At 42.9% G+C, this 14,184-nt stretch overlaps 1 protein-coding gene across 1 annotated transcript in view; it reads right to left on the reverse strand.

Annotated features, from left to right (window-relative positions):
• MGAM (maltase-glucoamylase) overlaps positions 1-14,184 on the reverse strand; it is an 89,873-nt gene that overhangs the window by 44,274 nt on the left and 31,415 nt on the right. Inside the window, exons 12-22 of the mRNA XM_086688354.1 lie at positions 12,773-12,904; positions 12,493-12,609; positions 10,699-10,812; positions 9,515-9,599; positions 7,684-7,801; positions 6,391-6,562; positions 4,972-5,088; positions 4,265-4,419; positions 2,875-2,959; positions 2,078-2,134; positions 1,450-1,574 (exon numbers count right to left, since the gene is read on the reverse strand). Coding sequence (XP_086544480.1) covers positions 1,450-1,574; positions 2,078-2,134; positions 2,875-2,959; positions 4,265-4,419; positions 4,972-5,088; positions 6,391-6,562; positions 7,684-7,801; positions 9,515-9,599; positions 10,699-10,812; positions 12,493-12,609; positions 12,773-12,904 — 1,277 coding nt within the window. The remainder of the gene's footprint in view (positions 1-1,449; positions 1,575-2,077; positions 2,135-2,874; positions 2,960-4,264; positions 4,420-4,971; positions 5,089-6,390; positions 6,563-7,683; positions 7,802-9,514; positions 9,600-10,698; positions 10,813-12,492; positions 12,610-12,772; positions 12,905-14,184) is intronic.

Below are 14,184 nucleotides of genomic sequence, written 5' to 3' on the forward strand. Positions count from 1 at the left end.
AGAGTATTTAAAAAGTTTGGAGTGGCAGCACTCTCTCTGCTGGAAGAATTGAGGAAGATATCTTGCAGATGAAATCTTTGGAGAGTCGTTAAGAAGGCACGGGGGAAGGATGTTGGAGAGGGTAATAAGTGCAGAAGCCCAAACACAGTTGGATAGATGGGTATATCTGAGGACCAGAGGTTTGGGGCGTGGCTGGTCCATAGGCGTGTATTCCGATGCATCAGGAGGCACAGTAGTTAACTTGGAACCAGATTGTGATTGGCCTTGAACACCCCTACTCATGAAAGAGTCTGGATTTCATGCAGGGGAGCAACAAGTCAAAAATCTTCATCTTGGAAAGATAATTTTAGTATCAGCATGCAGAATAGCCTGAAGCTGAACAGCTAGAGGAAAGGAAACCATTTGGTATTAGATGTAGAAGTATCATTAAAAAAAAAAAAAAAAAAGCCTGCAATTTGAAAAATTAAGGTAGTAAGGAAAGTTCAAAGGAAAAGAAAGATTTCTAACTTCCAAAGAACGCCCAGTCTGTTAAAAATAAATAAGCTAATACTTTTAGAGACAGATAGAACTGTGTACCTCTTTAGTACAGATGGAGTCTATAATTTCAGAATCACAGAGTTGTAAAGGAGAAAACAGGGGTATGAGGGTGATTTGAATTGAATAAGTAATTTTTGGACCTTGTTTTGCATCATAAGAAAGAAATGGCTCATGGGAGGAAAGGAATGGGGAATTGAGATTATAGGGGAATAAAACATGGACTCGCTGTCCCTAGAAATGAGGATGAGTGAGTCAAGAGCACAGCACGATGGATGGGTGATCTGGCCAACCAGGTAGGGTGATCAACAGACCGCTATTGCTAGAATGAGAGGCTTCCCAAGACATGAAACTTTCAGGGCTAGAATTGAAGTGGTCCTGGGAAAACCAGGAAGGATGACCACCCCAGCAGTCAGTGTGTTTTGAGGAGAAATGCAGCGGTTTAAGAAAGAACAGGGACTGGGGCGCCTGGGTGGCTCAGTCGTTTAAGTCTCTGACTTTGGGTCAGGTCATGATCTCAAGGTTCATGAGATCGAGCCCGCATTGGGCTCTGTGCTGACAGCTCAGAGCCTGGAGCCTGCTTCAGATTCTGTGTCTCCCTCTCTCTCTGCGCTTCCCCCACTCACATTCTCTCTCTCTCTCTCTCTCTCTCTCTCTCTCTCACAAAAATAAATAAACATTAAAAAAAGTTAAAGAACAGGGATTAAATTCTTTCAACATCCATCTTGTAAACCACAACTTCCACAACTTCTTGTAAATCACAGTGTCTGATGACCACACCCCCCACCCCCATCCCCTTCCTCCCCACGCGCCACATAAAGCTTCAGCATCTTCTGCCTGGGCAACAGATGGGAACAGCAATGACCAACTTTATCAGCAGCACCCCCCTTAGAGGAAACTCCCGCCGCATTGTACCTGACCACAGTGGTGGTGGCGGGCTGTTGTGTGGGGAATACATGGCCTCCGCGAAGGTGGAGTCCGATTTTGTCTCCAGGAAGTTCCATCTCCACTCTTTGCTTCCTCCATCTCGTTCGGGCCCCCTGAGGCAAGCACACAAATCAAGCACCTGTTACGACAGCACATCCATGCCCCACCTCTTCTCCAGGCGCCGAGTTATCTACAGCTCCCTCTTTCTCCACCCAGCTGAGTTACTGTTTAGTCAGGCAATCGAACGAGAGGAAGGAAAAACAATTAAGAGCAACAGGTTTCGCCATCACTTAGGAATTTGGGGGAGCATTTACACCAGTTCACCTACAGCAGATGAACTGACAGTTTTATACAAGTCAGCTGACTCCTGACCAGGCTGAAATTCCCTATTGGACCCTCTGCCATTTGCCCTTATCCTACTGTTGAATAAAGTATATGAAAGTGGGTTTTTTCCGGATCTCATCATGACTGACGTTAAGTGACTTATGCTATGAAATTACAGAAAACATGGAAAAAACACTCCTAGGTGCATGGATAGATGTTCCTGTCTCCAGGGAGGGACCCTGTCTATGCAGCTGTGGTCATGAGGAGTTTAAGAAAAGTCAAAGCTACTTACAGTCTCGTAATCATACCAGATGGCATCGGGCATATAAGCCATCACTTTCTCTGCACCCTGAAATTGAAACAAACTGTTGTTCTTCATGGCCCAGTCTCTGAAGGGTAAAGATGGATTTCTTAGCATTCCCAAGGGAGCTTCTGAACCATATACTGAGAGAGCAAAAACAGCCTTTCTTTTCTCTGTTATCAAACTGTGCCTTTCTTCTAATAGGAATAATAGGAGCAATAACTTGGAAACCCAAAGAAAAATCCCAGTGGAATCCCATCAGGAATAATAATAATATTGAAATACACATTGTGGCAAAAATTCCAGCTTTACATTAACTCATGAAATCCTCCCAACTGTCCCCAGTGGCGGGTACTCTCATGATCTCACCTTTCCAGCCGAGGAACCATCCCAGACCACAAGGTGCTAAGAGGAAGAGGCAGAGATCACACCCCAATTCCATCCAACCTTAGAGAGGGTGTTGGGCCCCTGCTCCATTCTGCCTCTACCTCAAGGAGCTGTGAGAATGTAATGACGAACAGGACTGTCCCTAAACACAGAGTCCCAGTAGATGCTTCTACCCTGGTTGGACTCTTGGTCAAGAAAAAAGACTCATAGAAAAAAATATGTAAGTAACAGATCCCCAATTTCCCCAAACCTCAGCACACTGTCTTCAGGGCCGACTCAGCCATGGAGGCTGGAAATGGGCTTGGGAGAAAAAGAAGATAAATTGTTCCAGGAAGAGAAGAGTTTGGAGGGCAGCAGGAAAAGAAGTGGAGGCCATCTGTGTGCCTCTGTGGGTCACTTGCCTCTTCCAGAACTGGAGTGATAAGGAGGCCAGGTCCCCATAAAAACTGTTGGTGTACATCCCACGTGTTGCTGTCCCTGTAGAACCTGGAGATCAGAGAGACGTTCACAGAGATCTGGGTCAATGCTTCCTGACAACTCTCCCCACAACTGTCCAAAACATGCAGGCTGCCTGCCTGCGGTAACCCCTAAATTATTCTGGGACATGTACTTGACCCCTGCCTCCACCACTGTGGCAGACAGACCCACGTCCCCCAATCTGTGAACCCTCCTTTTCTTCCCCCTAGTTGGACACAGGTGTTTATTCCAGGACATATGCTAGGCAGGGTCCAGACTGAAGTCTATTCGCCATATGCCCCTTTAAATACAATAAAAGTGAAACAACACATCTTAAAGCTTCAGCTGACCATCAAGAAAGAACTGGATGTAATCACAACAAATAGCAAATAATAAAATCCTACTCAATTCTCTTGTAGGGTAGCTGCCTTATTTTAACAGGGAATTCCAGGAGACGGTAAACACTGATTCAAAATAATGAATGTATAATAATAGGAATAATAATCATAATAGAAGATACGTGCCTGAGGGTCTAGAACATCAGACACTTAAGGGAGTTCACTGAATTTTGACAAGGAAAGACTGTTCCGTGCCCTTTTGTAGAGTTAAGTTGGAGATGCTCATTGGATTGGCTGGCAGTAAAAATTCTGGAATTCTAGAAATCCTCTGTAAAATTCTTATTTTTGTGTAAATGACAAGTTCATCCCAGGGCCTGAACATAATGCATTACAGAAGAGACCATCCTGTTCAAGTGTTCAAATCCTTTAAACTAAGAATCAAGAAATGAAGGATGACAGAACTTTAATGATTTGTCTAAGATAAAGAGTTCACTGGTGGCAGAACAAAGAAAAGATCCCAAAGTTCCCTGATGTTGGTCTAGTTCTATCCCCAAGGGAATAGGCTAAAACACTTAAATATACCTCGGGAACAGTACGTAGGCAGCACCTGCCTTGCAAATACCAATGGACTATTCTATCTATTATTAAAAATAGAAGTATTTCACTGTTCACTCCAATATTTTGAAACAGTCCATGTCACCAGTTGCATTAACAAAGTCCCTTTGGGGGCGCCTGAGTGGCTCAGTCAGGTAAGCGTCCAACTTCGGCTCAGGTCATGATCTCACAGTTCATGAGTTTGAGCACTGCATCGGGCTCTGTGCTGCCAGCTCAGAGCCTGGAGCCTACTTCAGATTCTGTCTCTCTCTCTCTCTCTCTCTCTCTCTCTCTCTCTCTCTCTGCTCCTCCCCTGCTTGCACTCTGTCTCTCTCTCTCTCTCAAAAATAAATATTAAGAAAAATTTAAAAAAGCAAAATCCCTACGGATTAGGGTAACTTACTCATGCAGAAGGGGCCTGGCCACCGTGTCCCCCCGGCTGTGGGCCCAATAGAAGAGGGTATAGAGGTAGGGTAACAGGGTGTAGCGGATGGTAAGGTAGTGCCTGGAGGAATTCAGCAGCAGGGAGGTAGCTCCAAAGGAGGCAGGATCCTGGGCCTGGGAGAAAGGAAAGGTTGCGATTATGATCCAGCTAAGAATGACAGAAGCAACTGGAGAACTCCAGACGCCATTCATCAGAACCAAGAGTTTCGTTCCTGAAAGACCCAGGGCCTAGGGTACAAGCTTCACCTCTGAGCGGTACGGGTGGCAAGGGGGGATCACTTCACTAAGTAAGTGCCCTTCTTCACCTTGCAGCCTGTCCACCTCCATCACGCTCAGGACAGCTCTCGCAGCAGACTGCCTTTTCAATAGTTTTTAAGTAGTTCCCCCATTTGATTCTCATTACAAAATGAGCAATGTAGATCGAACGTACAGACGTTTGATAAATACCTTCATAGACTTGCCATCTCCCAGACTGCTGCAGTGCAAATAGCAGAGTCTGTGACAGCAGGGCATTTTAATGGCGCATCTTCGGAGGTCCTGGTTAATTGCAAATTAGGCTAAGTGAAGCACCAGGTAGGAGGTCGGCTCAACAGATGTCTTGGCGAGGATGCGGACAGGCCCAGCTCTAACGTGTGCCAAACTTATCGTGTCTCCTGGGAGCCTCACCTTGTAGCCTTGGCCATTGTGATTCCTGGAAAATGGATAAAACGCTCCCAGCTGCATCCAACGCCTGCAGAGCTCCTCAGGGGCATCCAATGCAAAGCCACATATGTCAGCACCGACCTGGAGGGACACACAGACAGAATGTACACCTCACTTCCATCATCCTGCTTCCCACTGAACTTTGCCAACTTTTACAGAGAAGGCTTATATAGCGTGATCTGAAATGGGTTACATCCCATGTCCACTCTTTACTGTCAGATGACTGTAAGCTACTCAACCCTTCTGTGCCTCAGCGTCCTCCCTGTGTTAAAGTGGCCGTTAGTTAGCTACACGGAGTTTTACGAGATTCTGTAGTGTGGATACTGTAAGTAAAACAGTTGACATGCAACAGTTTTTTGATGAACAGAATGAGAAATACTGTTGATATTATTATTTTGACCACACCACTATCAGAATTAACTTTCCAAAGCCTAAATCGGGTTCTATCACTCACCTATTCAAAAGTTTCCAGGGTCTCCATACAGCTGAGCTGGTGGCTCCTCAAAACTGGTTCTAACGTACCTTTCTAGCATCACTTACCACTCCAGTCCTACAAACCAATCCTTAGAGCCACATCAATCACCCCCTTACTGCTCTGCCTCCTGTTTCTTTCTCAATCTGAAAATGACCTTCCCATTAGTCTGATAACATAAACCCACTTTTCAAGGGAAAACTCAAGTGCAACCATTTGCATGAAGCTTCTCCTGACTCCCTTCCTTGACTCCCTGTTTCTTGTAATTTTGTCAGGATTAGTAAGTCTCTTTCTCAGGATCTCCCTCAACATTTAATTTATATGTCCCTAGCTTACCTATATACATATAAATTTATATAAACATACAAACATTCATAATTTAATATATATATAAAATATATGTAAAATTTGTAAACTTTCAGGGGAAATAGAAGGTGTTTCTGTTACTACATTTATGCTTTTCTCTCCCCCTCACCATGCATACCTACCTTAATACCTTGCACACAGTAAGAGCTCCATAAATATATATGTTGAATTTAACTAAAAGATGTCAAAACCATCTCTAGGGACCTGGCAATGTCATGTTTTCTCGTCTAGGTACTGGATACACAGATGTGTTCAGCTTGTAAAATTCATCAACTGTATACTTAAGTATATGTGTACTTTTTCGTGTATATTATACTTTGATAGAAAAATATTCCAATGATATCACTTCAAAGTTGCACTTTCTATCCTAATAAGATAGTGCAGGAAAGAATGTTGTAGTATCAGAGTCATACTGATGTAGATGAAGCCATTGTTCTCAAGACACTAAATCCCTGGGCCAGGAAGGGTAGGAGAGGTGAGCTTTACACTTTGAAAATTTTCTAGGATGAGTCTTTCTGGGAATTGAGGTTGGGACGTGGACTCACCATTGGGATACCAAAAAGGTTGAACTCGAGCATGCCAGGGATAGACCACCGGAGATCATTCCAGGTGGCTGCGTTGTCTCCTAACCAATGGGCTGCAAACTTGCCAGATCCCGCAAAGGTCGAACGGGTTATAATGAAGCTTCTCTTATTAGGGAACACAGTCTTGACAGCTCTAGAAGGGGAGAAATGCTTAAGTAGTCAATGTGTGACCTTAGCGTGTCTCAACCTAGCAGATACAGTGATAATGCCGAAGATCTCAAAAGTTCATACCTCATTCTCTTTCAGCTCCTTCCTAGTAGGGTCAGAGTTGCTGTGGAAGTAGGCTGCACCTTTACGTATGTTTACATTTTGTTTTGCTTTGTCTTAAGGTGTTTTATGTACATTATTAAATCCATAACGCCCAAGACTTTTAAAAGCAGCCTTGAAAAGGCTAGTAACTAGAGGTATACAATTTTTATGGAACAAAGGTGAAATCTAACTTTACATAGATGTATGTCCATGGATCTTTCACACTGTGTGATTTTAAACATACACAAAAATGAATTTATGAACAGCCTTTTAGAACTTAAATTCTTTTAAAGTAGAAACACTTCACTTGTAATTTTGTAGTATAAAGACATTTTAAATGTATAGATGCATGTGTGTACTTTTATAAGTAACTATAAATATATATCATCTATATTTTAGAAGTCCATGCATATATTAAAAACTCACTCTATAATATTTTAAACATCTTTCAAGAAGGCTAAACTTATGCTATGACTTTGCTAATGACTGAATGTGGTTTCAGTCTGGCTTCCTGCTGCCATAGCTACAGTAAGTGCAGTCAATTCTCAGGACGTTTCCCTCACTGTAGAATTTGAGTCTATACACAAAGGTGGACACAGCAATGTATAAGGATGCTAAGCCAGTATCTAAAGCCCTGAGGCACATCCCCTCCTGTCTATACAGTGTGGCACAGAGGAACGTAGATGGACCTTGGACTCATGCAAAACTGAGTTTAAATTTTGCTTTTACAATGTATCAACTCTTTGCCCTTGGTCAAGTTACCTGTCTTTATTTCTTCCAACCACCCATTCATTCATTTATTTATTCATCCATTCTCTCGTTTTATACATTCCACAAATATTTATCAGATTTCTTCTTCCCTATGGGCCAGGTGGCTTCTCCATTCATTCAGTATTAATAACCATATTTATCTTTCAGAGTTTTTAAAAACAACACCCTGGTAGCTGGCACCTAACGAGATCAATAATTTCATGGTGTATCGAGTCGTAGCAACAGGGGCCTTACCGTGTGGTGGCAATCGCCATGGAGTAGCCGTACAGATTGTGGACATCGTACTGCTCGCCCCAGTGCTGCACTGCATCCATGCAGAGGCTCCTGCAGAACAGGTACCCATCCAGGATTCCTGGGGCAAAAGAGGGAGCAGTCAATGAGAGCCTGAGATGCACATTCCCTGCTCCTTGACTACTGCAGAACCTGAAACAGTGGCACTCTGGGCGGGGCTTATTGTGGCCATCCTGTAAATGATCACACCGCTTCCTCGCTACCAGAGGGTTATACATTTGCAGTAGTTTCTCTGATATGTAAATAAATTGTGCCGACCCATGCACATTCTTCCACCCCGGGTGCTCATGTGACTACAGGCAGGCATCTGGAAGCCAGAGGATTCAATTAGATTTGAGACTGAATCTGAATTCTTCAAACCGAGCCAAATTATGTGGTTCGAGAACAGAAATATTGGATGAAAGAGTAAATTCATTGTTCACCCCTTGTCTTCAGACACGATAGTATAAAGGCTGACTCCCCAATCTCTTTCATGCACCCATTCTTTTCTGCTCCCATTGTACCATTCTGACTCTGATCCGAATTACCTTTTCATCTTAACTACTGCAATGGTTTCTTAATAGCTTATTTACTTCCGATCGACTGATCTTCTAATTCATACTCATACTAATGTCAGATTAATATTTCCAAAACCATTTGACTATCATATTTCCCTTAGACTAAAACATAAATAGTTTCTGTCACCAAAAGAATGAAGTGCTAACTCTGTAGCTCCCCCACCCAAGTTCCTGGCCCATCTGCCCCAATTTCCTATTTTTTTCCTTTTCTTTTTCTTTTTTCTTTTTTTGAAAGAGAGAGAGAGCGAGCGAGCGAGCTGGGGAGGGGCAAAGAGAGAGGGGGAGAGAGAATCTTAAGCAGACTCTACACCCAGCTCAGAACTTGATCTCATGACAATGAGATCACAACCTAAGCCAAAATCAAGAGTCAGTCACTCAACCGACTGAGTCACCCAGATACCCCCATTTTCCCATTTTCTTACCAGATTGGAAGTATTCCTAAGACACTATAATGCTAGTGTCTTCCCTTTAAGTCATTCTTATTTAAGTCATTTAAATAAGTCATTTAAATAATGCTAAATAAGTCATTTAAGTCATTAAATATTTAAGTCATTAAAATAAGTCATTTAAATAATGCTAGTGTCTTCCCTTTAAGTCATTCTTCCCTTAATCAAGATGAAATGTGTCTGTAAGCCTCTAGCTTTCTTCAAACTATGATAAATGCCATAATTCTGGGGCCATACCCTGAGCGATGGTGTTGTTCAAAGTTCCATCAGAGCTCACCAGCATCATATTCACTGACTCTGACTTTGACCTTCAAGGCCATGGGTTCTGGCTTTTTTTCATCCTTATGGTTCATGTCTGTTCTTCACACTCTTGAAGTCACCAAGCTTCACTGCCATCCACAGACCAAGCCCGGTTACCTGGTCTCTCTCTGCTAAGTCCTGATGACCTTCGGGCGTATGCACTCGAGAGCAACACAAACTAACCACTAGCCTCTGGCTTCTGCACTGTATCTTCTCTTGACCTTCCCCTAGAAACAGCTTAGACTGTAGGTGGAAAGACTAGATGGCCCCCTTCAAATTTATACCTTATTCAGGAAAGCATGGAGTGCTTCAATTTTTCTTTCCTAATTTCCTGTATATATTACCCACATTAGCCCCTGCCTATGCAGATTTATGTCCAAACTCCCTTTCCAGGCTGTTCATATCTATCGTTATGAATTAAAAATGCCAACTATGCATCGCCACTTTAATCACACTACCACCAAGACTTACTGGGAGTGAATGGGGGGTAATTTAGGTTGCTCGTAGAACATCCTGAAACAGAACCATCAACGAAGTTGGAAACTTCATTCATATCCTACAAAACAAAGAACAAAACTACCACTAAGGAAAAGTAACTATGTTGTACTGATGTTTGCCTTCCCCTTTTTTTGAGGATTCAGAGAAATGATTCCAGATATTTTGTCTTTGAAGAGGTTCTTATGCACATGGAGGGAAATAGATGATCCTGTCTTCTCTACCCATTGAAGGCTTCACAGAGAAGGTTCTCAACATCCCTTCAAAATGCTGTATGTCTATAATTACAAAAAAAATGAAAAATTTCCAAAAACATTAGGCAAAAAAAGATTTCAATTTATATGATTCCATATATATCAACTTACACATTCTCTATATATCCAAATATAGTTACAAATGCACACACATATCAATACACACACACACACACACACACACACACACACACACACACACACACACACACAAATACCTATTTGGAGACAGTGAGGGGGCGAGCCTGTGCCAACAGATGGGCAAGTGAGCGGTCCAGGAAGACGCACACCAAAATGTCGATGATAGATGTCTTTGGCTGACAACATCTTAGAGGGTTTTTGCTGTCATCTTTTTAGCATTCTGTATTGTTAGAATTTTCTAAATAGAATTTTCTAAATAGAAAAAAGTTTAGCTCTAGAGCTCCCCAGTTTTGCTGAACATCTGCTGCTTTGCGTTTGGTTTCCTTTGGTATTATACATGACATTTGTCCTTACCACAGCCATAGTTTGGTCATGCACCTGGGTACCTTGGTTCTGGCCAATTTGTCCAACGTGTCCAAATGAAAGAGCCCCGAACTGGCAATCAAACAATCTGTGTACTTTGTGACAACGTAAGGCATCTATGACCTATTTTTACTTCATTCAGCTCATTCCTTTTTAAAAGAAGAGCTGGATTCAGAAAATAAAAAACAAATTTCTGAGTTTACTTCCAGATCTAATGATCTGATTTAGGTCCTAAGCTACATGTTTTGGTAAGATTATTTACACACTAGGATTGGGAATATTATAATTATTGCCATATGTGCTTTCCTTTCTTCCTATTCCCAGTATGTTCCTTGACTCAATGATATGGATACATGCCGTGTGAACATTAGTCACCAAATATTCAAAATATTAAGAACTCACAATCCAGATTCCGTCAAACTCCACTTGCTTGTAGAAAAGCTCAAATTCCTTTGCCCACCAAACAGCACAGTTGGGGTTGGTATAATCAGGAAACACAGTTTTTCCAGGCCAGACCTAGAGGAGAAAAAGAAAAACATTGATCAGAGTCAATTAAATGAATATAGAGTAAAATAGAGCACTTTGCAGAGATTCCTAATGTGGTCATGGCAATCACGGTGTCCAGGTACAGATTCTTTCCAGTTAGGAATGTGAAGCACTCTGGATAGAGTAAACATCAGGAGGATGTGATTGGTCACTTGTGGAAAAACACATTTTAAAAAATGGTTAAGCCCTTGGGACGCCTCGGTGGCTCAGTCGGTTAAGTGTCTGACTTTGGCTCAGGTCATGATCTTGCAGTTTTTGGCTCAAGCCCCACATTGGGCTCTGTGCTGACAGCTCAGAGCCTGGAGCCTGCTTTGGATTTTGTGTGTCTCTCTCTGTCCCTCCCCCACTCACACACTCTCAGTCTCTCTCAAAAATAAAAAAGAATTTAAAAATTATAATTAAATAAATAGATAAATAATAAAAAAATGGTTAAAACCTAAATGACTGAATCCATGGACCCAGCATCACCTATCTCATTAATCTTCACCTCTGACCTCTGCTTCACAGTTCCCACTTACTTTGTCTAGGCCCAGGCCCAGGATGGTAAATGTGGGAGAGTTCCATTGAAATGTCAACTGAGCTGTTACAAGTTGTGGGTTTGCAGCATCAGTTCCTCTTCTGTATTCCCTGCTATCTGCTTTCTCTCGGACACAGGGTCAACAGAAGCAGTAGAAGAGAACCAGCAGGAAAAACAAAAACAAAAACAAAGTGACCCAGCAGAGGGGCACCTGGGTGGCTCAGTGGTTGAGCATCCAACTCTTGATTTCGGCCCAGGTCATGATCCCAGAGTCATGATCTATGCATCGGGCTCCACACTGAGTGTGACACCTGTTCAAGATTCTTTCTCTCGGGAGGGGGGTGGGGGAGGGAGGTGGTCCTGGGTGGCTTAGTTAGTTGAGCATCTGACTCCTGATTTTGGTTCAGGTCATGATTTCACAGTTTGTGTGTTCGAGCCCTGTATTGGGCTCCATGCTGGCAGCAAGAAGCCTGCCTGGGATTCTTTCTCTCCCTGTCTCTGCCTCTCCCTTGCTCATGTGCGCGCGCTCTCTCTCTCTCTCTCTCAAAATAAGTAAACTTTAGAATAATTGAAAAAAAAAAAAAGATTCTCTCTCTCCCATGCTCTCACTCACATTCTCTCTCCAAAATAAAAAAAAAGAAAAGAATTGAACCAACAGATAACACCCTTGTGAAAACATGGATGAGTAAAAGTTTGAGGCAGAGGTAGTCAAACTGGTGAAATACTACAAAGAAACAGAGTACAAAGTGGAATGAAATGGTTCCATTGGATCTGGCAGTTAGGAGGTTTGTGGTGGTATCCATCAGGGCAGCACCAGTGACATGGAGGGGAGGACAGCCACCTACAGTCAGCTGGAGAGGGAAGGGGCATGAGGGTGAGGACAGGGTATTCAGTGTGCAGGCTATTGTTTAAAGGGACTTGGCTGTGAGGGGAATGCATGAGTGAGATGGCTGGTAGGTGTCTGGGGATGAGACGACAGGGGCAAGTTTATCCCCACCATGTGTATAAGGCATCTGAAAGTGTCCAACAAGACAACTACACACACACACACACACACACACACACACACACACACACACACACTGCCACAGCCCCTGTGCCAGCACCAGCCCCCATATCCCCCATTCAATTACCTCCCCAATGAGCGGAGTCACCCCATCTGAAACATTCACCCATATCTTCGCATCTGAACCCCTGTCATACGGGCCATAGGGGTTGCTTGGGGAAGAGTTGTTGGAGATGGCTGGATCCTAAGACGAGGAAAAATACAGTGAAGGACCCAGCTTCAAGCTTGAGGCACAGAAAGGAGGTTGGGAATTGGGGCGGGGGGGGGGGGGCAGTGGAGAGGGAGGTGGATGTAACGACAAGGAAGAGCAAGCACCTGACCTGGAGGACAAAGAGGGTGGCACGTACCACAATGATGACCAATTTCTGTCCGTTATTGTGTAACTCCTTAACAAACTCAGGGAAGCCTTTAAAATTTACTGGGTCATAAGTGAAGTCCTTCCTCTCGTCCATATAATCAATATCAGCATGCTGAACATCCTGAAAGAATACACAAAGTCCACAACCTTGTGCTCAGGAATTTCCCTGTTCGAATGACTCAGTCCTATTATCATTGTTATTATCCACAATACACACTCTGTGCTGTGCCCTGCACAGGGTTCTGGATCGGTCCCTGGCATCTAGGTGCTTTTCCTCCAATAGTAATTTCAAAAACAGAGGATACATTGTTTTCCCTAAGACCTGACTCCCACCCCTGGAATCAGGTTAACTGCATCATATGACCTTGCTGCCTGGCCCTCTGGCCTTAAAAGCCATTCTAACAAACAAGCCACAACAATTACAACAAATCACTAAGGCTATCAAAAACATATCCATACCTAAATCCTACGCCATCCACAAGACAAGGGGGAAGAAGGGGCTGTCTGTCCCATGTCTCCCACATTGTACTGCCCCACATTTTGTTTCATTGCTTCTCTCGTAATTCAAGTTTTCTTTGGCACTTATTTTTTCCTAATTTGGCCTGTATGAAAATAGTGGAGCCCGGAATGAAATGGACTCTTGCTCTAGGACGTATGTATCTGGGGTTGGGGAGAGAAGAGTGTTATTCCAGACACTACTGGGTTTTTCCCATTGCAAAACCTCACTCTTGAAAAACCTCACTCTCCATGATATACCAGATACATTCAGATGTGACCACCCAAAATATAAAAATATGCTATTATCATGTGTATGTACTATGCACTTTTGTTCACTTAAACTAGGGAAAGAAATCCTTTGAGAATTCAAATAAAAACACATTCTATAAATGTAGTCAATAGAGTAAGCATAAGAAAGTTTTGCTAATAAAATGTTATAAGAAAAACAGAGACTGGGGTGCCTGGGTGGCTCAGTTGGTTAAGCATCTGACTTCGGCTCAGGTCACGATCTCATGGTTTGTGGGTTCAGGCCCCCCCACATCAGGCTCTGTGCTGACAGCTCGGAGCCTGGAGCCTGCTTCAGATTCTGTGTCTCCCTCTCTCTCTCCCCCTCCCCAGCTCGCACTCTCTCTCTCTCTCAAATATAAATAAACATCAAACAAATTTTTTTAAAGAAAAACAGAGACAAACATATTGCCTCCTAACTCCAAAATTGTGGTCTCTACTATTTCCTACTAAAAAGAACTAGTTCCTTAAAGGAATGGCTAGCCCAACAAAATGTCTAGCCTTCTGAATATATAAAAATCTTTGTATTGTATATTAAAAAAAAATTCAGGGGGAGACAGTATAAACAGTTTTGTTTATTCCCCAAGGGAATTCCTTTATTACTGGAAGATGTTTAAA

The sequence above is a fragment of the Puma concolor genome, chromosome A2 (genome assembly GCF_028749965.1).
Source record: "Puma concolor isolate L17-30 chromosome A2, mPumCon1.1.hap2, whole genome shotgun sequence".
Classification (NCBI taxonomy): Eukaryota; Metazoa; Chordata; class Mammalia; order Carnivora; family Felidae; genus Puma; species Puma concolor.